General features: G+C 36.5%; 1 protein-coding gene across 3 annotated transcripts in view; it reads right to left on the reverse strand.

The window, feature by feature from the left end:
* LOC113117030 (thymocyte selection-associated high mobility group box protein TOX-like) overlaps positions 1–18,314 on the reverse strand; it is a 56,619-nt gene extending 38,305 nt beyond the window's left edge. For 2 of the 3 annotated variants that reach the window (XM_026285404.1, XM_026285396.1), the window contains exon 1: positions 17,844–18,314. In XM_026285404.1, coding sequence (XP_026141189.1) covers positions 17,844–17,942 — 99 coding nt within the window. In that variant the 5' untranslated portion in view covers positions 17,943–18,314. The remainder of the gene's footprint in view (positions 1–17,843) is intronic. The other variant, XM_026285413.1, reaches the window with a different exon arrangement.
* Positions 18,315–24,676: the final 6,362 nt, after the last annotated feature.

Consider the following 24,676-nt stretch of genomic DNA (forward strand, 5'->3'; position numbering starts at 1 on the left):
TGTCAAATTGGCTTCATGCATTTGCTTCTCTGGCACTGGATGATATGTCTAGAAGTGACATCTCTCCTGCTCAGTGATACATACTGTAATCAAATAGAACGAATCCTATTTCTGGCATTGCACCTGTGCTCAGACTTTATTGCTGTGCTGTACTCATCATTTCATGTGACGCAAATGTGAAAGGCATCATGTTTTTTTTTTTTTTTTTTTTTTTATATTTAGTTTTGACAGCTTTCAGTCATTAAATGCAGTTGTTTGGCAGGAACACGAAATAGTTCTTCATTGTTAGTATGACAGTTCTTCACATTGTCTGAAAGTAAGTAACCATTTTTGCTGCCTCCAACTAGTAAATTTTGAAAGTGTGTTTCTCTCTCTCTCTCTCTCTCTCAAAAGTCCAGATGTGAATCAGAGATTTTTTTGCAAGACTAGAACCAATTTCATCCCTCATCCTCATCAGTTTCTTATGGAAGGTCAGAGTATGGGAAAATCAAACTGCGAGTGTGTATTCTTTCCACACCCTGTGGTTTAAATGCACTCACTACTCAGCACCATGCTCATTTTCATCCCTTCTTATGTTGGACTCAGAGCCGCTGGAATATATGGGCCCCCTAAAATATCTATTATAAAACCTCTTGAACTGACAGAAATGGATATAATGCATTTTTGAATGCTAATGTAATTCTTAAATGTGAAATACGTCACGGCTGTGTTTTATCTCTAGCTTTTATTTCATTCTGAACACCTGAAATGTTCAGATTAAGTGTTTTATTAAAATGCTAAATAATTCATCAAAATCAAATTAATTAATAGATTTGGTAAAACTAAGATTCTTTTGTTTTGTTTCGGGCAATTAAATGAATATTTCTGATTTATTTTGGACAAACGTTATGCGAATAAGATTATAAAATACTGTCAAATTGAAGAAGAAGAAAAAAAAAGAGATTACAATTTATATGAGTAAGTAACAACCGAATTGTGTTTTTAAAATGTATTTATATATTTTTTGAGAGAGAGAGAGAGATTTTATACAAAACTCTAAATTAGTTTAAAAACAGGCAGGTAGGGCTGGGCGATATGGTCAAAAAGATCGAGATTTATTCAGAACGGTTGGCCCGATTCTCAATTTTTACAATTTTTAACTAGTCAACTTGAAAATGTAACTACAACATGATCCAACATGATTCTTTTATTAACCCTCTAGTTAAAGAGTCATGGTCATGGTATATATTGTTTTGCCTGTGCTAAAACAAACATAAAAGTGCTCTTTAACTTCAATTAATCTTCACTCATTCCTCCATTTTCAAAACATTCATGAGATGATTTATTATATAAAAACCTTTTGCTCCGTCTGTATAAACATGACTGCATAAGAGACTGCTGGCAGATTGAGGGAAATAATTAATCCTGTCATCTTGTTATCAGTCGCTCCGAGTCAACTTGAAGGTACATCTGGCCTTTCAGACCTTCTGCCGACCACCCTATGTCAACATGTGTGGACCCTTAAAAGCAGCAGTATGTCAGGTAATAAAATATATCCCTCTGCCTTCTCGCAAGATGCTAATGCTGTCTTGGAGACGTGCCAGAAATGCTCTCCGTTTCATTTCTGATCAGCAGATGCTCGAGCGACGAATAGTATCAACATCCAAATGTACACCTTTGCTTTCCCCCGGTGTAATTAGTCACTGGTGAAACTTCACTTTCTAAACATGTCAACGTTTATAAAACACAGAGAGGGCAAGAAAAATGTGAGCACAATAGCACGCAGCGGCGAGGAGGACGTATGGGCGAAAAGGTTTCATTTCAGCTGAAATCTAAAGGTCAGACGCTGTTACTAAAAGCAGTAGTTCTGTGCGAGGTGCACACTCAAATGCTTCCCGTGCAGAAAATTACAGCTTATTCCCCAGATATGAGTACATTATGATTTGTTTTATATTAAAATAAAGAAAGAAAAAATTACTCAATATGAGGCACAGTCGATAGCAACAACTTTTCGGAGAGGAACACGCAGGGGTTTGTTGTCAAACCAAATTACACACATTCTTTCCATGGATAAACCGAAGCCTGAATAATAAGCAGCCAAAAAAGTGGGTCAGGGTCGTCATGGAGAGAAATAGAGGCGAAGGGAGAGAGAGAGAGAGAGAGAGAGAGAGAGAAGGGGGAGAGTTTCTGTCTTTGCTCCCTAGCATTCAATATCAAGAGTGGCAGTCATCTTTGACTTCAAATCATTCCTCTGATGAATAACCTTTGTCTGTACTGCATTACGGCACAAAGTGATTTCTTTTTCCACCCCCCCCCCTCAAAATGGCAATTTTCTGAGAGCCTGAAGCTGAACTGAAAGCGTCTTCATTCGTGTTCCACCACTGTAATTTATTACAGTGAGCTAGAGTGACTTTCATGACTACCTATAGAGGCACTCTGATATTAGGCCCAGAGATGAGGATGAAGTATAAATCACTGCCTAGCTCTTATTGAATTGGTACGATTTCATGTCGAAGCCGAGAAACCATGTTGGGCTTTTCCTCCTGTGCTTTGCCTCCAAGTCATCGTGTGGATTTACTTCCGAATGTATCGCGACGTAATGCACGTATTCATTTCTATAAGTTGATTGGTGAATGCCCCACACTGGGAACTGAACCAGCCTCCTATGTTGCAAATTATCTTCACAATGGCCCAACTTAGATATGGGAAGAACGGTAATTTGTGTTGGGGGGAATAACGCGATGACGCAGCTCTCCCGTCGTCGCAGTCCAGACTATAAAGAGACAGCAGCGCTTCAGGGAAACTTTATTAGTTCAATGATTCATAAATGATGACACATTGCTTTTCTCCTTTCTCTCGTTCTTGCCGTGAAGCACTTTATCAGTTCCTGCGGCTCATGGTTTTTGGTCACTCGTGTCGGCGCAATTAGCTTGAATTAAACCATTAGTGAACTTTAATGTCTGTTTCCCCTAACCGAGTCCTTAGATATGCTTCAACACTAACTGAAACTTATCTAAAACAGAGCTGACCTGAAAAAAAAAGACAGGGGACGGGGGATAAAAATGATTACGTTTCAGAGTGAGCAGCCAGTGGCTTGTTAAATATCCTTTCAGAGTGAGACAAAATTACAGTGTATCATAATTTAGTGCCTCGGGAATCCCGATGGAGGTAAATGAAGGCATATTTCACTGGAGACCAATAGATGGTGACATGACCGCTTAATTGCTTTATTTTACGATTGGTTGAGGGGAAAATTTGGTTTGATAAGGCTGTCTGAACACGTGTTTTTCCAGCACCGAAAGCCCAAAGACAACATTTATCCTCCTTGTTTGTCTTCGGTGTCTGTTTTGTTTCTGTATTTTGATAAATGGTGCAGATTTTGGTGCAGCTGTGCGGGGTCAACGGTGTTTAACTCATGTGGGAGACTGTTTAAGTGTATCTGCTCACTTGAGGATGTTTGCAGCTGAAAGGTAGGTCACGTTATTTTTATCTCAACAGGAGTGGGTTGTGTGTGTGTGTGCTACTTTTGGTGTCTGGGATGCAGTCCGACATACGTCTACACCAATGTCCCACAATGCACTTCAACCACAGAACAGCTAGTTATAGACATGAAACCTTCCGCGTGACATGGTGACCCCTTACAAACAACCACATGAGACCACTGTCACCAGCACAGAGCGTTACACAACACATTCACAGTGTTGTAGTGCAACTTCCTCATTGTTATACTGAGTATATATGGATAATTGTACATGTAGGTCACATTTAAAAAAAGAATTCTCTGAATTAAATACAAAATATCAACCAAGCTCTACTTCGTTATGTTAACAATAAACAAAGTTGAATGTCCGAGACATAATTTAAAACAATATATCAATTGTTTCAAATTAAAAAATTTCTATGGATTTTGGAACATTTATCGTATTTACATTTGATAAATGTAATGCATCCTTGCTAAATAAAAGTATTAAGTATTATTAAACCTTTAAACATGGCTGATGTATTCCAGTGCTGGCAACCAGTCCCGTGAGAGAAGAGCATGAGTAATTTATGTAGGGTAGTGTTTCTGAGACAAGGACCCTTGAGAAATCTAATCACTCTCTCAACAGACGCAAAGAATTTGTCCTGGTGCATCGGGAAAATGGATACAACCCCCACCCCCTCAAACTAAAACACACTAAAAGCAAAACCAATAGACCCCAAAAATGTCAACAGGTGCGACTCACTGAAAGGATTAACATTTTTCTGCCTGTATCTTTAGACAGAGTGGGAAAAAAGAGACAACATGAAGCAGGAGCCAGGATGACCTGGGTGGACGGCTGCCAGCAGCCAGCTGAAAGGGCTGCAATTTCAGCTATTGTACAAGGGGAAGAAAAAACTCTGCCAAGTCCCATTACGTGAAATTGAATTTAACCTCCAACGCGATTAATTCAGATGTTGGGTCTTTTTTTTCTCAGCTCATGGCTGAATGCTATGCACAGTGGCTTATTAAAATGTATTAAAATGAATCCGCCTTCTTTTAAATTAGGAAGTGTTCTCGTCACACCTGATTGACATGGAGAAGGTATCTCGGTGCATTTGGGCACAGTTATTCAGCTATTTTTATCAACTGCATGAGCTGGTAAATGAAAATTTAATGAACTCTGCTGTTTACATTAATTTAAGTTCACCCTACAGTTGTAATCAATAGCAGAGCTCTTGCCATCTGGTGAAAACACGGAAAGCCACAAAGAGAGTCGTGTTCTGTCATTTTACTGATAATTTGCAAAACACGAAAGCCAATTAAGCAGAATATCCAGGAAAATCAATCTGCTAATCCATCATTTAACCTGACACTATGTTGACAGAGGGCAGACGAGCAGCTTGTTGCAGGCACTGATCGCAAATCAAAAGGGCCATGTCCATTATGACAGGCTCCTCCCCAAATCTCCCAGAAAAATGTACGTATTTAGGGGGGAAAAGTGACACCCTTGAGCAGGCTACTCCGCTTGACAAAAGCTCCCAGCAGGAACTGACCAACTCACACATCAGGCTCTGTATCTGAACGCAGTACAATGGGCCACTGTGTTCTCATCTTCAGCTCAGCTTCAGTCACCAGCACAGCAGCGCTTCACAACGTCAGCGCCGCACAGCTTATTACAGCGACACGACACAAGAGAACAGGAATGCTATCAGCAGTGGACATACATAGGGGGGAAAAAAATCCCAAGCATCCCCTCCACATTTGTTCCATTCAGTCTGCGACTCAGGCTTTGAATTCATACCACTGCACTTTTGTGTTCTGTTTGTGTGTGTCAATAAAGCAATAAGCCACAAAAGAAAAATGTGTTACAGTGATTTTTCCAAGGCTGACAGGTAGAGATCAACCAATATAACCTTTAAGTAATTATTATTACTTTTTTAATTATTATTGTTTATTATTATCATCATTTTTTACAACCACCACCACCAATATATATATATATATATATATATATATATATATATATATATATATATATATATATATATATATATATAATAATAATTAGTAATTAAAATATTATTATTATTATTAATTATTAATGTTATTATTATTAATAATAATAATGCTTTAACGCAGGACCTTGTCATTGCTAGCAGTGTTCTCAATGGTCTAAGCATTATATATATAAATATATATATATATATATATATTTTTTTTTTTTTCATATAGTACAAGAAATTAAAGTAACTACACCTGTGAATCACCTTTTTGCGTGCTACTCTCTCTCTACATATATATAAAGTGCCATTTTGAAAACAAATAAATAAATAAATATTGCTCCCTAATTTTCTCCAGTGGCTTTTTAAAGAAACAGTGGCAACAGCAGCATAATACAAGACATAATCATAAACAATTTTTCTGCCAAGTAATATATTTCACAATATTACTTGCCACTTTATAAATTATCTGCAGTCATTTATAATCATTTTGCAACAAGCTTTAAACACGGATTCATAATTTAGAATCAGAAATATCCATTTCATACAGCATCTACACCACTATGAGAGAAAATCATTCTAACTGGTGATTTCACAGCCCTGTTTTGTGCGGATCTGAACCTGAGACATATTTTGGTGCGCTTTAGAGTGAATTCTCCTCTCTTGGGCTGTTGCTATGGAGCTATGTACTTCCTCCGCAGCTGCCGCCCTGGTGTGGTGGGTGATAAGCATCAGGGATGCTGGGACACAAGCTCTCTTATCTGGACACATGACCACAATCACTTCCTGTTCATTACCTCTCCTGCTAGAAAAACACATAGAAATTAATGTGGCCTGACCAATGAGCCGCTGCTAAAAACATACACGGAAAAACAAGCTTGGACACTACCGGGCACAAACATCCCATTATCTGTCAATCATCCAATCCACATGTCTGCACTGATGCATTAACAGCGAAACATATGGGTTAGCTAATGCTAGTTTGACTGCAGCGTTTACGCCACAGTGCCGAGCTACGATGCAATAACAGCCCCTCCATTAGAATGCAGGTCTCGTTCCCTGTCAGGAAATAAAGATTGCTTTATTGATACATGCTGTTGCCATGACAAGCATCCACCAGATCCGTTTGGATCCTGAAAATTCACACAAATCTGGCCTGGTTAATGAGTTTCAGCCTGATCAGCATCAGATGGGTCTCCGAGGCACATGCCCAGTGGCTGCAACTCATCACTTTTGTAGTTTTTTTTATTATTAATCTTTTTTTTTTTTTTTTTTTAATAAAACTATTGATTAAGAACCGAACCTGAGAACAAAACCTGCTTTGTCTCTTTTTTTTCCTTTATTTGGATAATGGAGCCTTGGAAGTTATCTTTCCAATTATAGTCTGCAAATCACCATCATATTTGCTAAGAGGACAAAAATATCTCTATCATATTACAGTATTGATTGCGGGAGAACCTGAGCAGCAAATTTTTGTTGAAGTTTCCTTAGGAAAACATGACGTGAAATGATATTAATCAAATAGAGTGATGCTACACATTGACTTTATGAGGGTACAAAGACTAAAAATAGCTTGATGATATGATATTCATACTTGCTGCATTACGATCACAAGCATAATGAAGGCAAAAGTAATTTCATCTAAGCACTTTCATCTGTCAAGTACTATTGGTATATATATATATATATATATATATATATATATATATATATATATATATATATATATATATATATATACATATATATACTTTTTTTTTTACTTATAAGGACAGTTCACAAAAAAAAGGAAAATTCTGTCATTGTTTTCATATTTCTTCATGTTGATTCAAATTTTAAACTGATATACTGAAATTGACTTTTTTTTAAGGGTCGCACCATTATGACAAAAATCGAAAATTAAAAATCAAAGTCAATGTTGATTATTCCCTTGAAATTGAATGATGTTCAGTGATTACATTGAATGATGTTTATACCATTGTTTGAAGCAACTGCATGCCATATATTTATATGGAAAGTAAACAAGCTGTTTATTCAGTCTTCCTGGAAAATTGTTTTTCTATAGTATTAAGCCTCAAATGTCAACTTTACATTGGATTGGTTTCTTCTGTAAATAATAATAATAATAATAAAAAAGTCAAATATGCTTGGTATTATAATGTTATACTAAAACTAAAATGAAAACAATGGAAACCCCCTTAAGATAATCTGTAGAAAGAACTTACACATCTTAAGCACTAACATAACATTACATTGGTGGACTTTGAACGATTACATAATTGCCGCATCCGTAAATGTAATCCTGATTAGAAATTCAATTAATTGTGCAGCTCTACTTTTAGTCAAACAACTAGACAAAATAAAGAAAGAAATAAATGAAAATACCAAAAAAGGTTTCATAAATGCTATATAACTTTCTGGTCTGTTTCATAAATGTATTTTATGGGGTCAAAAGACATATATATCAAACGAGTCATAAAAATCACTTTTATGGTTGTTTTTATTATGTTTTTCTCCCTTTTTGAAGCTTGACAGATGTGGTCACTATGAACATTCAAGAACATTTCCACTAAAAAAAGAAAAGAACCCATTTGGAGCAACACTCATTTATTAATCATTGAATCAGAAACAACACAATTTACAACAAAGTGGAAATGCTTTGATTGCAATTCTTTCTTATATAATGCTCATTAAAGCATCATATTAGTGTGATAATGTTTTAAAATAATATTTGGCTTAATCTCACTACAGCTGAACACCGTGAGTTTTCACCCAGTGAAATGTTAAATGCGAGTGTTGTTGCCTGATCTCTGTTAACAGCATTACAAGCATTAACTTACTATCTGGCAAATTTAAAGGGTGCTTCATTTGTCTTCAATTTTGTGTTTTAACCACCTGTAGGAAGCTTTGTGACACTCTCTCTCTCTCTCTCCCCCCTTAATGTGCCTCAGGACCTACGGCTGTGAGGTTCATTTGTTTGTGTAGTTTTCTTTGCCCATGTTTAATTACAATGGTGCAGCTGTTCCTCATTTACACTGGGGTCATATATTTGAATGTGTGTGTGTGTGTGTGTGTGTCTCTCTCTTCAGGGCCTTGTTTGCAGAGAGCAAAAAGACAGTGTCCACCACTATCAGACTCAGAGGTATACTGAAACAAGGATGATTTTGTGGTTTGACTTATAAGCCTCGACCGTTCGAAATTGCAAGGTTGAAAAAAAAAGATCGTTATTAAAACGGCAAAGGAACTATTTCCATCTTTTAAAGCACACAACACCTGTGTAATACTGATTTGCATTTACATGAACAGGGAAGGCATGAAACTGAATGCCCAGGGGCTTTCGAAAATTCATGAATTGTTTTATAGATCAGTTGTAATATTTGTAATGACAGACTCATTTGCACTCTTATCCAGAACAGGCTAGAAAACTTGCCCTTTCGGACAGATTTTAATATACTGTGCCTTTCGTCTTGCGCAGTGAGAATCATATTTTACTAAATCAGGACCACAAGATGCTGTTTCAGTTGAAAGCTATGCGGAAATGAATGTTTTAAATGTCTTTAAAGCTCAGATTTGAATGATTAGTGTTTAAAATAATGGTGGTGGATGAAAGGCTGTTATGAAGACAGACAGCCTCTTATCCCAACAAATCTAATGCTAAGCCCCAACCGCAAAACTTTTCAAAGTGTTTCTATAAAACAAATGGGTTTGGAACCATTTTCGACTCCATTTTCTATTCTTTCAGCAGGAAACCGCAAAGAAGGTATGACTAATACAAAACAAAATTGAGTATGACTTTCTGCTGGCTCCCTGTTGAAATGAGCTCCGTGTTTTCTCTGTCCACTGCCTTTCATTTCACTTGCTGTCCTGATAAGGTTTAAGTTACTTTGAATTGCCTTCTCTTTTGCTTATGAATGGTGTACACACTTGTCGCGCTAAAATTAATTGCTCTCTTGTGCACCGCAGTAAGAGTAACGCATATTTTCATGTCTAATTTTAGGCTCATGAGCGGAGCTGAGTTGGCTGAGTGTGTCCTCTAAAAGCCTGAATGTGTAAACACCCAAAATATGGCACATCGATCAGCCTCAACCCCTCAAATAATAACTTGAGCAAATGACCTGCTTCAAAACTTTCCACCAGAACATGAACAAGCATTGAGGGGAGTTTCTCTGAAAGTCAAGCGTGCAATTATAACTTTAAGTCTGTTATTTTGGGTCGATTTTGACCTCAAACACAGCTGCTCGCAGTGAGGACAAAACATTTTAAATAAAAGGAATGTTTGTTGAAAACATATTTTTCTTCTTGCTCTTAAATTTTGCATGTAGAGGAAATGTCTAAAATACTTTCAAGTACAGTATACAAATCTAGCTAGCTAGCTAGGTAGCAAGCTTGTTTTCAAATTTAAAATATTCTGTTAACCACACAAAACATCAAAAGCACATTTTCGTTTGTGTGTTGGTTTTTTTAACAGCTGGTTCTAATTTACAAAACAAAATATTTCACATAATAGTAAGCAAAAGAAAGACCCAATATTAGTTATGAATTTGTTTCAAAATGCCCCAAATTAACACTACAATACTTAATAATAAATACAATACAATAATAAATATTTGGGGTCGGAAAGGTTTGTTTGTGTTTTTTTGAACGAAGCCTCTAATGCGCACCAAGGTTGCATTTATTTGATCAAAGACAATTAAACAGCAGTATTTTTAAATATTGCTAAAATTAAATTATTTTCTACTTTGATATATTTTAATATCCAGAAATCAGAAATCATTCTAATATGCTGAATTATGACTCAAAAAAAACATTTCTTATTATCAATGTTGAAAACAGTTACACTGCTTAATATTTTTGTAGAAAACATGACATTATTTCCAGGATTCGTCAAATTCCTGTTTCACTCCTGATGAATAAAAGTATTAGTACCTTCCAATAGACATACTTATTCCAAATATATGAACGGTTGTGTTTTCCAGTGCTATTTAATAATGTAAACCAAGGCATCAGAATGCTCACATCATGAAACAGCATCATGATCAGTGCAGTATTGATGTTTTGCACTCTACTTTTTGCACTTATAGGTTTTGATTACAGCTTATGATAAGCCTCAGAGCGTGGAGTCCATTTTGATGATTATGTTCCAGAGGAGAAAGGTGTGGGGCCCACCTGTTCTAGAGCCGCTGAAACATGATCTTACACTTGTCACAGGACAGTGATCGGGAACTGGCAATGTGTCCTTCCTGATCACAGGAGAACAGAGGACCAGGCATCAAAAGGCTGACAGGTGCCACTTAAACACCAAAGACTGAGCTGAATGAGGGGAAACGCAACAGGCCATTAGTTCACCTACAGATGGGCCCACAAAGGCCAGGGTGTGCTCCTTCACAAAGCTGCCGTGTGCGTATCAGCCCCGATGTGCTGCTGGAAGTCCCTCCACGAAAAAGCATCACACAATGGAGAGGCTGGCACTATCATTGTGGTCAGAATAACTCACCAAGCATGCAAACAAACAGACAAATGTGTGTTTAACAGATGCTGGACTCATTGAAACTGTGCACATGCCATGAAATAACACAGAAATGTTTGTTAATTAAATAAACGATGGATTATCTGCCTTGTGTGTTGACGACACACACACACACACTCAAAAACTACAAATAATGGAAAATTAGTTATTATGGTGTGAGTCCTTAAAGATATTAGCAATTAGACCAATGGAAAAAGAATGTCTGGGATATTTTCAAAAATTCTGGATCCGCTCCATAACTTACATTACATTCTGTGAAGAAAAAAAAAAAAAAGCCTTTATGTGAAAATGATTGCAATATGTTTCATAGTGAGATTAAACCAAACAATTAAGATATTCTGGATTGGTTTTCACAGTGCCATCTGTTTGGATGTTTCCTCAAACTGAGGAGCCTAATCAGCTATTCATATGTAGACTGTCATTGGGCAAAGCAGACCCCAAAAAATGAGATGCCTCCAATGATTTCGCATTCACAGATTTGTGCCAGAGTTTTCTCGATGCGCATGGCGGCCCTGAAAAAAAAAAAAAAAAAACATTCCCCAAGCCAAAATAAAGCGAACACATGTCCAGATTTTATGATCATTATGTTCAGCTACTTAATGAGTTGATCTTTTGGCATTTTCTGCATCGCACCGCACTGGCGGATATGCTAGCAGAGAAGGAAGCTAATTATATTGAGAAAATAATCTTATTCTGTAACAAACTGCTACGCAATGTCACATTTGTTTGAATTACACGCAAGGCAGACTCGGAGATTGGAGAGGGCTGAACTGGGACTGACGACTAGCATCGTAAACACAGACGCAGACGACGTAAACATGTCAGTAAAATTCAAGGCTGTAAAATGCAACCGAAAGCTGTCTTTCTCACAGGAATGCTTGAGTTTACGGCCTTGCATTTTCCACAGTGACAAACACAAAAATGGAACATACCAAGCAAGCAAAATTCCCTCTTTTTATCTTAACACACAAAGTGACGCCTTAGCACTTCAGCACAGGTCTCTTCTCACTGACTATGAAAAGCTCTTTTCACTTCTTTACAACATACCCCACTTGTGCAGATCTTTCTTTGTCATTTTCGCAATTAAATGCATCACTGATAGATTTCCCAAACCACCTAGACAAACAAACCGGGGGTTTTCAAACTTTTAATGTCAAAGTTCCTCACTTGTTTTGTTTTGTTACCCCCATAGGCAGCCATATATCTGATGGAGCTTGAAGTGTGATATTAGAAATTGAATAATTGCATTTTATATTGTCATTGTACTAAAAGCAAAAAAATAATAATAATTCAAATATATATTGTATGAACTTTTTACTTTATTAATGTAATCAAATATGGCCTGGAAATTAATAATTTATAAAGAATAGCACTCTTACAATAAATATTGCTCTTTCATTTTTTTTCTCCGAATTACCTGTGGACCACCTTGCAACCCCTTGAGGCCCCCTTTGCGACCCAAACCCTGAATTAGGCTACTGGATTACACAACATTAACAGTAACAGTGAAAATCTTCAGTCCAGCAATTTTTGCTTTTTACAACAAAAATATATAAATGTAACCCATTTATTAGAAACCTGGTTAAATTCATACCAAATGTTACACACCGATTTGAATATGCAGAATGAAGATTGATTTTCTGTGAATAACAACTTTACTTTTAGGCTGTTCCTCACAAAGCTATCAAACTACAGTAAATATAGCACTTAAGTCATATGACTTTATTAATAATAGGATATTTAGGAGCAGGATCAGTCATGTCTGGTATCCAGGTGATGGATGCCAAAATAAATGATAGAAAGCAACAGAGAGTCACTGATAGACAGCGTTATTTATGATGTGCAAATAAATGGGTGCTGTGCTACAGTTCCCATGTGAGTGTTTGGACAGTATATTATGTATTTAATATCCACATACTGGAAAATGATATGTTGACATGTCCCTAAAGTCCAAGCAAACAAACCAAGCAGATTTTCTACCTCATAATGGAAGGAAGTGAGATGCAACAAGCCCACAAGTAATGGTCTTATATAATGAGTGTGTGTTTGTGTTTATGATTGTGTAGTTGAGTTGTACATTGACCTGTAGAGTTGTAATGAACAGTATCCTGAGCCGCAGAGTCTCTTTAGATGTGCACACATGATATGCAATTAAAAACTCTATGCACATTCCAGTGAGGCTGTCAATCAGAAGCAAATCCTTCTTGACAGTAGCCAGTGAACCATGCCTGCTAGCCACTGAACAGGAACTCCAACAATAATGGCTTTTGTTACCAGCAAAACCAAATTTGGATGCAATTAAGTTGACCTTATATTAGAATATATGGATATTGTGGAGATAAGACAATAATTAGATCTTGCTGTGTTTGTTTTTTCTTCCAGAAAATGTACATTTTAATTTATTAACTGACAATTGGTTTAGCACCTGCTGCCAAGATAACAGTAAGAAGCTACTAGAAACATTTAATGTTCAGACTTAACATACACTAAACAAACATACAAAACATACAAAAAAAAGTCAATCTTTTGCAAAGTCATCTGCCAAGTGAAGCTTGTGCGGAGGCTTCAATGAATGAAAAAGAATGTCATGTTAGTGATGTGCGCAACTTCTTGTTGTGCTTGGAGCTTGACCTAGGCACAACATGAGCAAAGATCACAGCTTTTGTCAACCTCTCACATTTATGACAATCCACCCATGTGTGGCCAGCAGGTGTAATGTTGACATATGCTGTTGACATAAGAAAAACTCCCAGATATCCGTCAGTCGTAGGACATCTTTGTTTAAATCGGAGAGCAAGCCATTTTGGGAGTTACAGTACAATGCTTTCAAAACTATTCAAACATGAAGGTTTTAAACAAGCCCTAAACACTACACTTAACACCTGTCTATGCATACTGACACGACTTTTAATAATGCATATAATTAAGCAAAACATAAACCAGAAATAAAATATTTGGCTTTCATGTTTTAAAACTGCATATTTCACAATAATACATGACACTTTGACAAAAAGAGTTTAAAAACTTTTAAGGTTTTTTAAACAAATAACTTTCAGAAAATGTTGATCAAAAAATGATATATTGTATAAACCTTTTACTTTATTAATGTAATAGCCTGTTAATTTTGAATGAGGTTTCTGATTTTTCCAACCACGTTTAAAACATGATTCGTTTAATTTAGCAGTAAAAAAAATGAAAATAAAATATTTAAAGAAGAAACAAATCAATAAATAAAGATTAATTTCAATGGAAAAACACCGAATTTACGATTTGTGCTTCCAATGTTTAAAAACTACGGAGCCCCACACATGACATGCAGGAAAAAAATATTAGGCTAAATCGTGTGCACGATTTACTAATTCGTTCCCTCGATGTACTAAAACGTGCACACGATTTCTATTTTGTTCACTCGATTTATAAATTGTGCGCACAATTTACTAATTCGTTCCCTCGATTTGCTAAATCGTGCGCACGGTTTAGCAAATCGAAGAAACGCAATAGTAATCATGTGCACATTTTAGTACATTGAGGGAACGAATTAGTAAATTGTGCGCAAATTTCTTGCATGTCATGTGCGGGGCTCCGTAAAAAACGTTTTAATAAATTTTTTAAGTTATAAAACTTTGGTTGCCAGGTAACAGGAAAATGTATATTTAAATAACTGATACAATGTTCATACCGACCTAGTGAAGTACTAAAATTTGTTTTACATCTTTATAATATACTGATATCCAAAGTTTATCACAAGTAGCTCTTCCACAAGCTGAGATTAATACTAATATATAAAAATTGGATTTCACACAAATACCATACTGGTAACTCCTTTGTTTAAAATGCACATGCGGGTATTGATCTTTACAGCTGGAGTAGTAGAAGAACTTTTTTTGGTGGAGGGGGGATTTGGTGTTGGGGGGCTGGTCAGTTTTAGAGTGTGGTTTGAGTACTGCTCTTGACTAACAAACACAAAACACAGCGTATTATGTCAGGTTCAACATCCTGGGACCCTCTGACATCCAGGACCACCAAAGATCTCAGTCATTTCTACTTAATTGAAAATGCCTGTGGCTAAGACACACACACACGAGACTTTATACTACGGAGCATGGCCCATGACAGCAATACATATCGGAGACATCTCATTTCTCATCTGTTTTTAATGTAATCTCCTTAAGAGCAGAAATTTAGTTGCATTTTTACAAAGACATCAAAACCACACACAGAAGATTCAGCAGACTTTTGCCCATAATTATAATAAAAAGAGCCTGAATTTAATTTGGCAGGTTTTCCACTGACAAATGTTTATAGGTCTCTTGACAAAAAAGGATTTACTTCGAAACAATTTTCCCTCATAAACTGCAAAAAATAAAAAGAAAGAAATTACAAAGAAATTTCAAGTACAACTGAACTAAACATGAAATTTGTATGTAAATGAAATAAAAACTGAAATAGTATTTTCTTGTTGAACGCATTTCATTTGCAACTTCGGAAGAAATGTTTTCTACACTGTAAACATCATTCAGCCCAATTAGTTAGATTGGACTTGTTCTATCATAACACTTGACAGCGCACAAGATTTGTAGACTGTAAACAAGCAAAACCTGTGAAATCTTTCACCATTCCTTAAAACCACATCAACAACGAACAATGCGTCATGCGTAGTGTTAACAGCTTGCTTGCATTATCTCATTGGCTGTAATAACTTCGAGCCTGCAAACTCTATTAAAGCAGCGACTTGAGCACCAGCTGAAAGTCATTAGGCATGAAATAAATCATTGACTTTGATATAGGTCGGCTTCAGCAGAACAGTTTTGTTGGCCATTAATGGTCTGGGGCTGCATCTTTGCCGGTTTTCATAATCCCATACAGTCTGTAATCCAATCCTACCCATGATGCCACACTCTCTTGCTCACGCTCTCTCTCCAGAGTACCGCTCAAGACCACACTTGACTTCCTTGACAGCGCTCGTGTATTAAAGCAGACATCTGAGGTGCAGATTCAGATTCAAAGAGTCCTCTACAGGGTCAAATGCTTTTGCTTAGCAAACCGACACTGTATCTTGTGACAAAAATATCAGAGTAGGTAGAACGATAAACACAGGGTGATAAGAACCGAACTGTATGGTGCAGGAAGTGTGGAGCATAAGTGTGTTCAAAGTTGCTCCGTTTTTTTCTCCTTGCAGCAATAACTTCAGGCTCGAAACATGTACCTTTCACTGCACAAAAAGCATCGTGCTAGACAAACACAGACTTTCCTGCATTTACAGGTTTTGCTGAACTGCAGAAAATCCACAACAAAGTGCACTGCAACTGAACGCTTTTAAACCAGCACATGCCTGCAAGGCTCGGAACTAAATCCATAGTGTATGAATAAAGATACAGTGCTTGTTTTCATATTTTTCTGTCCACATCAAACAGAAAGAGTGCGGTCTTCTGGGATCTGAGGAGAGCAGGTAGGGAGGAAGTTAATCAGATGGGGGGGCTTTGTGCACAGACTGAATCAGTCCCACTGGCAGCGTGACCCCCGTTTAGCCACATACCATCAATTTCTGTCTATTTGTTCTGTAGATACCACACACCACTGTCACAATCTCACTTGTTTGCTCTGCTGTGTACATCCCTCTCTCCCCACCTTCTCTTTCTCACCCCTCCAACTCCAGCTCCCCTCCTCCCTCTCTTTCTGAATCGCTAAGATGAAAAATCTCGAGTGGACTTGATATAGGCTGACTTGCTTCTGCAGTAAAATTACACTATATAGATTATATCTGAAAGCCCTTCCCCTCCTTCCCTCCCTCTTCCTTTCCTCCTTACCCCCGCCAACCTTTCTTCTCTCCTCTCCGGTTTTAGAAACTCAGCAAAGATATTAACAATTTACTGCTGCACATCAAAATTACATCTAACAAATGAATCACTGAAACAATGCAATGAAATTGTGCTTTCAAGGATTTTTTTTAAATAGAGTCTGTCACTAAAAACGTGATTCATCCATAAAACATTTCGGTGTGTAACTGCTCTTAGACATGAATATGAGACCTATGGCAGTGAATCAAGAAGCATTGAAAGGAATAATACAACCCCAACCCCCACTATATCACCCCACAGTAACCCTACCCCCTCCTCATACACTCACACACACACACACACTCTCTCTCTCTCTCTCTCTCTCTTTATCCTGCGCATATTCACTGCACACACACAGTAACAGCACCATCATTAGGAGAAACAGAGGAATACAAACCCCACATATATCTGTTGTTCCTCAGGGACTCGGAGGATAAATTAATGCCATAAGTATAAAGTATGATTATGTGGACCGCCTTAATAAACAAACGCACTACACAATAGCCTATATTACTATCTGTTATTTGTGCATGTTGTGCATAAAGAACAGTTTGTTGATGTTCATGAGTTTGTTGGGGCAGTGATGAAGAGCAGGTGTATTTAAGAAAGCACGCTACTTTTTGCTACCAACTTACATGATGCATTTTAGTATTATTTGCATTTTATTTAACATTACCATCCGCGCGCGGTTTCAGTGACAACCCGAAACAGCGTTTTTAATTTTTTAGGCGACGTAAAAGGCGCGTAAAATTGCCGATGTGCGCGTTTAAGAGTTACAAATATATTATTAAAAACAAATAGTTTGGAATAAACAGATAATAAACAAAGTCACCGGGTTCGGATACATTTGTGGTGCCGCGCTCAATCGCTCCTACTTTCCCCGACTCTCTCTGTGACAGTCGCGTGAAGAAGTAACGTTACAAACTTTGAACAAGTCCTCAGCAGTCCATTCAAGTTCAGCCGGGCAAAACTCAAAACAAAACACATTCATGAATATCCATATCATAAAAGATTAGCATCATAAAATGAAGCTTTACCTTATTGCAGTACGGAGAGTCCGAATAGTGTAACTGTCCCAGTCGGGAAGGATCTGTTGCTGATGGTGGTGGGGGTTGTGGATAAAATCTCACGTCCATTTCAATAAAAGCATCAACCGGTTCCTATTGCCTTTCCACTAGAAAGCGTGTTCCTCGCTTACTCAGAAATCGCGACTCAAATAAGAGAAGAAGGTGCAAAGTCAAGGCTTGAAAGAGGCTCTCTATTGCGCCTCACATCCGTTCCGCGGTTTTCGCAAAAACTTTTATATGACCCTCTACCTCAGTCGTCTTACAATAGAGAGATACCGCAGGAAAAAAAAGCGCACAGGTTTGGAGAGAACAAGAGCATCTGGTGAGTCTGTGTTGACTGCTGTGAGTAGAGATGTGTATCTTCTTGGTGCAGCTGTGGCTCAGTGTAACTGCTCTATGGAGAGAAGCGAGCGCTTTGCCAATGTTCACACACAAAAGACTCGCAGCACACGCGGCGCTAGCGCTGAGCGGCCACAGGGGGCGCTGCGATGTGCGCTCTAGAGCACAGGATTTGCATCAAATTTGCGTATGATACTGTCTAAACATTTGGTGACGGAAGATTCCGTTTTGCTGTGACAGTATCGCTCTTCAATACGAACACATTTTTGACAGTAGTGTGTTTAGAATTTATTAAAATGTAATGATAAACAAAAGTCTACAGCTGTGGTGCAAACCTGCTAGGACTAGGCCTCAGCAAACTTCCAAATTGGGCCCAAGGTGAACTAAAGTATTTAAAACTGTCTTTTATCTTTTAATATTGTTTAACTTCACATGTAGTTTACAAGTTAAACTTTACATTTTAAACTCTGAATCTGGCTAAAAATCTTTAAGTAAAGCATGTAAACTGTTATCATATTTTTTTACTTTTTAATTTTTTTCCAAAGAATTTGCAGTTCTTAAAAGTTATAGAATCACAGTTTTAATGTATCAGCACTATGATGAGAGTCAAAAAGTAGTCTAAAAAGCACTGGTGGAACAGTCTAATTAGAAAAAAATGGAAACTGGAATGTGTATGTATAAGATATTAGCCTTTATGAAAAGAATATGTTGAATAATACACAGTTGAGCCCTCTGTACGGTCATAAACCTCCACTGCAGGTTTTTCATTTCTCCCTCTCCATTTGCTGCTCCTCCACTCTGCACTGCCCACAAGAAAAATTTTAGATGGAAAGCTTTAAAAAGTAATTCTTAAAGATTAGGTTTCTGATTTCATTTTAATTCTAACTTGTAAACAGTATAGCCATATTTCATAAGTATACCCAACACTGACCACAACTTATGAATATTTCTGGTTCTCTGCTTTTCCAAGAATCTATTTTCTCAAGGGCTTGGGAAGCTTTTTGACATTTCACATTGCTTTGTTTTGATATGGATAAGGCAGTTGATAATCAGTCAAAACATTCATAGACTTTGTAAATGTTTTTATTTTTATAAAAAAAAAATGTTTACATATAAATATGAGGCAACTGCCTTCCACAAACAGAAACTATCAATAGGTTCTGAAATCATTTGTTCCATTCTACTAGAAGCAACATCTCAAATGCCAGACAATCTTAAGAAATGTAAATCTATCTATCTATCTATCTATCTATCTATCTATCTATCTATCTATCTATCTATCTATCTAGCTAGCTAGCTAGCTATCTAGCTATCTAGCTATCTATCTATCTAGCGTTTGTGAACTACGTTATCAAAGCTTATGAGAAACACAAAAACAATGCCAGCATAATGTTTTCGGTGGCAAATGAGTAGGATATGTTTTCCTCAAATGGAAATGAAGGAGGTGTATGTGGTCCTATTTCTTGTCAATTACATTGGAGAAACTGTCATTCTTCATAATTTCTCATCGATGATTATGATGATGATGGTGAGGTTGATGATGATAGAGATACACAGTGCTGTTATTGGTATAATGTTTTTGGTGACGAATGTACCAAATCAGAATGCATCATGGCCTTTCTGCATCAAAAGACACAGTAAAAGAAAGTCTGCTCTGGTTCTGTTTGGATACGGCCCGTTGAACGTTGAATGCTAGTGCACACAATAGCTCGCTTTTTTGTGGTCAAAGTAACGTCAGCATTTTTTTTTTCAAAGGCTGTTAATCTCTGAACAATTTGTGACTGGCAGCCAAAAAAAAAAAAAAAAAAAACTAGCTTCATAACATTCTCAGCCATAAAATCTAACTTTATTCTTTATTTCTTAAAAAGTGGACTAGACAATATCCTGACATCTGCTTCCAAGAGATGAAAGTTGAGTTTAACAGTTACATCTACAACAACACACTGGCCTGCATGAATCTCATATGAAGTCTTGTACACACAGAACAGGTAGCCTGATGAAAGTGGCAGACAAATTCAACGCTGAAGACATTTTAGAAATCATTAACATTTGAGTTATGCTGACATTTTGTTAAAGAACAATATGGTGAATAAATGTACAATGAGGTTTCTATTCCATTAACCTTTGAGTATCAGCTGGCATTTAAAGCATTGTGTTGGCAGTCTAGCGCTCAGCTAACACATCATGAGAGAGTTCATAAACAGACTTATTTCAACCGGCTGACACAATGTTAATTTATCAAATGTAGAACAAGAGGTGAACAATGCAGGACGAGGGTATTAGCTAAAGAATTTGTTTAATTTTACTCCCCAAATGCAGCCAAACTATTTGTGGTTTGAGGCTTCGTCTCGGTTTGGTTTGAGGTTGTGTCCATGGGGAATTTCCATTTTAGTCGATATGTTATTTCACCGGATGTACACAGAACCAAAAATCAATGGGATTTCACAATGTGAAACATCTGATAGTTACAAATATAACCAGCAGTGTTAAACCAACTTCCTAGCAGCCGAAGTACATCAGAGTGCATTTTAAGTGCTCGTTCCTAAGAGTCACCTGTGCTGGAGTCTGGATTTTAATAGTGTTTGAACAAAGATTCAGACTCTTTTTATAGTTGCAAATGAGTCTGTTTATATAGTTGTATGTGTCAGGAGAATTTAGTTTTTCTAATTGTATGAGCAACGGTTACTCTTGTCTCTTGTGTATTAGAGAAAGTGAGCACATGCCGGTGCTGGATATTTGGAATCATAACTTTACCTCAGAAAAAGGCATCTTCCTGAATGTCAGCTTCCCATCCCCCGCCATATTACCTATTAAGTACATTCAAACAACCCCCTCACACACATACCCTTCCCCCACAGAAATGTACAACCTTCCCCCATGCACTGTGCAGTTTGATTTGTGTGAATATATATGTATATTTTAACAAATCTAAATCTAGCACACACTGCACACACACTCGCTGTGGATTTGTGTGGTTTTTACCATAAAGAGTTATTTTTACTTGATCATTAAAAATGACTTTCAGTATAACCTTAAGTATTCAGCCCCGATTCAGTCATATTAAGTAATATTTTTGGCTCAAATAAAACCAGTTACTTTAAATGTTACTGTGTGAAGCAAAACATTTTTAGGTTACCTGACTAAATATTTTTGCAGTGTACCTGCTGTCTTAAATTGTGCATATAATATCTTCAAGATATAGCCAGATAATCTTTCATAAGTTCATTTACCCACACTCTCACAAAACATTTTTTAATATGCATAGCTATTGAATTTTAAGAAGCAGCAGATTTTCATCAAATGCATTTTATGAAATCTTATTTTTTAAATAGTGAGAAGCAGAGGAAGGTATTAAATATTCATTGGCACTGCCTCGAAAACGACAGAAGACACTAGAAAGCTAAAAATGGTAAAAAAAAAAAAAAAAAAAGATTTCAGTCTTGTATCTGTTCTCTGTAAGTGTTTATTTATTTATTTTTTTAAAGAATGCAGATAATAAATATACACATTTTTTATATCATGGTTGGGGATGCTAGTAAAAAACATACAAATATATATATATATATATATATATATATATATATATATATATATATATATATACACACACACATATACATATACATATACATATACATATATATGTATACATATACATACATACACACACATATATGTATACATATACACAGACACACACACACACATATATATATATATATATATATATATATATATATATATATATATATATATATATATATATATATATACACACACACGCACATATATATATATAAATGCATAATAATATTATGCATAGGTTATCTTGGCCATTATACCAGGGCATATACATAATATTCAGATTAGCAATCAATCAATATGCTTTTTTTTAATGACAACTTCTTAAAATTTAAAAAGCTACCTTAAGTTATCCTCCCAAAAATGAATATTTGATTAGATCCATGCTTTATACACTCCACAGACTTTTAAAGTGAGCATTAAGCATTGCTTATGAATTCTTCCAGTGTCTTTGAGCAGAATTAGCAGGATCAGCATTTTAGCTCTCGATCACTGACAGCCGAGATTTCACCATGAAATCACAGAATAACTGCATGCTGCCACAGAGACATTATGTAGGGTCATGTTTTCACACTGACAGTGTCTTAATCCAGTGAAACATTGTGTGCATCTCACCTGCAGGCTGTGGGTGAGGTATCATCACTGCATCAGGCTGAATACATCATATCATACATTCAAATTTATTCTTTGCTTCCTCTTTCTTCTGTTTCAACCTTATTCCTATTTTTGATGAGCTCTGTTACATAAAAAAATGTATCTAACACCAAATATAATCATCCCCCACTACTCAACCACCCACACATAAAAACACACTTTCTCTCTCTCATAAACACACACACACACACACACACACACACACACACACACAGACTTGCATGTTGATCTGTCTGTCTTTTAGTAGATGAATGTCAAGTAGTGTACATTGAATACATTTGCACTTTCATTGCTCAGGGGCCATTCTGCATTTGGGGTTTCTACCATTTTCCTTCTCCATAAATCTCATCATTATTTTATGCATTTGTTACCAGTACATTTTCTTGTAAGTGCAATGATGCATTTACATCATATTGGGATTAAGCTTGATTTGGTCCATTTCCTGAACGCTTTCATTAACTTGCTGAATGTCCTGTTAGTGCTACACCAATTCTCTCATTCAGACCTGCTAAGTGCATATGAGCCTTGCATTGCATTGCAAAATTTTGTGTGTATATATATATATATATATATATATATATATATATATATATATATATATACACACACACACACACACACACACACACACATTTTATTTTTGTTTTTTTGTGACCGATTAATTTTTGTTTTCAGCCCATGACATCAACATCAGCATGTCACCTTTGCTCGCAGCCCATGTGTTGTAGATGTATGTATGTTTGTGCATGAGTGTGCATGTGTGTGTGTGTGTGTGTGTGTGTGCAGTGTGTCAGATAAAAACTGATTGTGCCAGGAATGACAGCCTGTCCAGTTCTCTGTTGATATCAACACTTTCTGACTCCCCTGCTTCTGATTTTCACATCCGTCACCAAGACAACCAGATTATTTTGAATCTATCAGATCAAATTCAATTTTGCTTTTGATTTTGGATCGGGAAGTCTCTTGCCTGTCACATAGTGTAGACTGGAGATACTGCCTGGAGACTTAAGAATTTGACAAGGCTGCTATTTTACACTAGAGTTGGAAGTTCATTTCTGGGGTTCTCTTGTTTTACTAAAACCTGAGGTCTGGAGCACAGGGTAATATATACAGAGTTAATGGTTTTCTGAAATAATTCAAAACAGCAGGAAGCAAGCGGAATGTGAAGGGTTTTGACTTCAGCTATTTAATACGCCATATGTTTGTAAAAAAAAATGTTTGTGATTGCTGCATATTTCCACCGCATTCTTGTTTTCGTGTTTGACTTCATATTAATAGATGTTGCTCAGATGTCACTTTAAAGCTCATGAGACTTACTTTGTGCCATGGCATTATGTCACTGACAGTTTCTGGTGACTGACTTATATGTGCACAGCTGTCTGCACAAACCGCATTGTGTGTATAAGTGAGTGTTTGTCTGGGTTTCTGTTTAGGAATCTCCCATTGCTGTATATGAAATATAATTTGATATGACAGCAAATTAAATGAATTTTAATATAATATGGACCCTTTTCACAGTCTGTGATGATGTTTCCACAGTTATTGACATCATGATGTATGTTATGCATTATGTTTTAATTCGCTGCCATTTCAAAGTTAAATTAAATATTTGTATATGTTATATAATCAAGGACATATTACTAACACAAAAATACATACATTGTTATAAACATTGCCATATACACCTTATTTTGAACATAAGGGGGATGCGGACATTTGTAACTTGAATGTGCAAAGGCTTATTTTAAGCTGTACAAAACAACCTGTTATGCTTTTTGATATTGAAAAGAGGTATTTCCTGTCAAATATTTTAATTCATTGTCAGAATTGCATAAGTTTTACAATTCACTACACTTTGCTCTTCTTCTTGTTATAGAAGTCCTACTACAGATAATGAATCAGAAGTCTTGCACATTCACAGAAAATAGCTGCGTTGCACAACAAGGTGGACAGAGGCTTGAGTTCTTCACATAGCAACACTTACAGCAGCTTCACACATTAAAACCAAAACCCAGCAGAGCACCCTGTGCTTTCTAACTAGAGCTGAAGTTTGCCATTGGTTCATTAGTTCTTATTAGAGGAAGCACATTATCAGCCATCGCTCTCTCTGGTAGGTACTTACTCATATGTATTCATAAAAAGCCCTGAATATGTCGGCATAACTAAGCTAATTTGGTGTTCTTATGTTTTTTTCTAAAGATATCTCACAGTGAAGACAATAAAAGTAT

The sequence above is a fragment of the Carassius auratus genome, chromosome 2 (genome assembly GCF_003368295.1).
Source record: "Carassius auratus strain Wakin chromosome 2, ASM336829v1, whole genome shotgun sequence".
Classification (NCBI taxonomy): domain Eukaryota; kingdom Metazoa; phylum Chordata; class Actinopteri; order Cypriniformes; family Cyprinidae; genus Carassius; species Carassius auratus.